Here is an 874-nt window from a genome sequence, read left to right as displayed (position 1 = left end):
AGGCTGCAGCCGCTGCAGCTCAAGGACGCGGACAAGGAGGAGGAAGGCGATGCTGAGGAGAAGCAGCCAGAAGAAAAGCCAGTAGTGCTGCGGGAGGAAGAGCCACGGCCGCCACAGCTCCGCCGGGGACAGCTTGGACCTGGGGAGAAGGCGACCAGGGACACTCGTCATGCTCAGGGGCAGAGCAAATCCCACCTCCACGCGAGCTGGGGGTGAGAAGGGTGTTTAACTCAACCCCAAACCTCTCTGGCCTTTCTGCAAACCCACATGAAACAGGCCCCAGGAGGGCACAAGTGACCTGCAGTGCATGGGGGAAACTGAGGCAGGGCAAGGTGGAGCTGGGGCAAGCAAATCCCCCAGCCTGTTTTCCATTTGTGGCTGCTATGGGACTACAGAGAGTCCAGGGACAGTGGCAGGGATGCTGGGCACACAAGGGGCACTGCTCACGTCAGCCCAAGCTGCTCTGGCTCCTCATCCCCTGGACGTGAGCCTCTGCCATCCGCCTCGGTCACCAGCTCCCCGGTCATGGCACCGCTCTGGGTCTGTGGCTCCAGCTCGTTCCTGGGGAGGGAGAAGACAGGGTGCTGTGCCATCCCCGTAGTGCCATGTCCTCCCCACGCAGCACGGTTACCTCTGGGTGCTGGGCCGGCGCGGGGCCCCCTCCCTCTCCGGCTCACCGGTCGGGGCTGCTCCGCTGTCCAGGCTGGCACCTGGCTGGGCACCGAAGGTGGGACCATCAGTGGGGATACGCAGACTCCCAGCAGCACTGAGCCCAGGGACACACGTCAGCGCGGGGCACAGCTCCTGCCTGTCCCCCCTGCACGTGTCCTTACCAAGAGCTGCTTGGGGATGACGGCGATGGTGACTCGGCGCC

At 64.6% G+C, this 874-nt stretch overlaps 1 protein-coding gene across 1 annotated transcript in view; it reads right to left on the bottom strand.

The window, feature by feature from the left end:
- Nucleotide 1: 1 nt before the first annotated feature.
- Nucleotides 2-874, bottom strand: part of LOC104516024 (lymphoid-restricted membrane protein-like) — a gene marked incomplete at its 5' end in the record, with an annotated part of 7798 nt that continues 6925 nt past the window's right edge. Inside the window, one exon of the mRNA XM_010160221.1 lies at nt 2-139. Within this exon, the coding sequence (XP_010158523.1) occupies nt 20-139 (120 nt within the window). The remainder of the gene's footprint in view (nt 140-874) is intronic.

Source organism: Eurypyga helias, unplaced genomic scaffold (assembly GCF_000690775.1).
Source record: "Eurypyga helias isolate BGI_N326 unplaced genomic scaffold, ASM69077v1 scaffold20840, whole genome shotgun sequence".
NCBI classification, from domain to species: Eukaryota; Metazoa; Chordata; class Aves; order Eurypygiformes; family Eurypygidae; genus Eurypyga; species Eurypyga helias.
The sequence above is the reverse complement of the archived record's forward strand: the minus strand, read 5'-3'. Positions and strand labels throughout refer to the sequence as shown.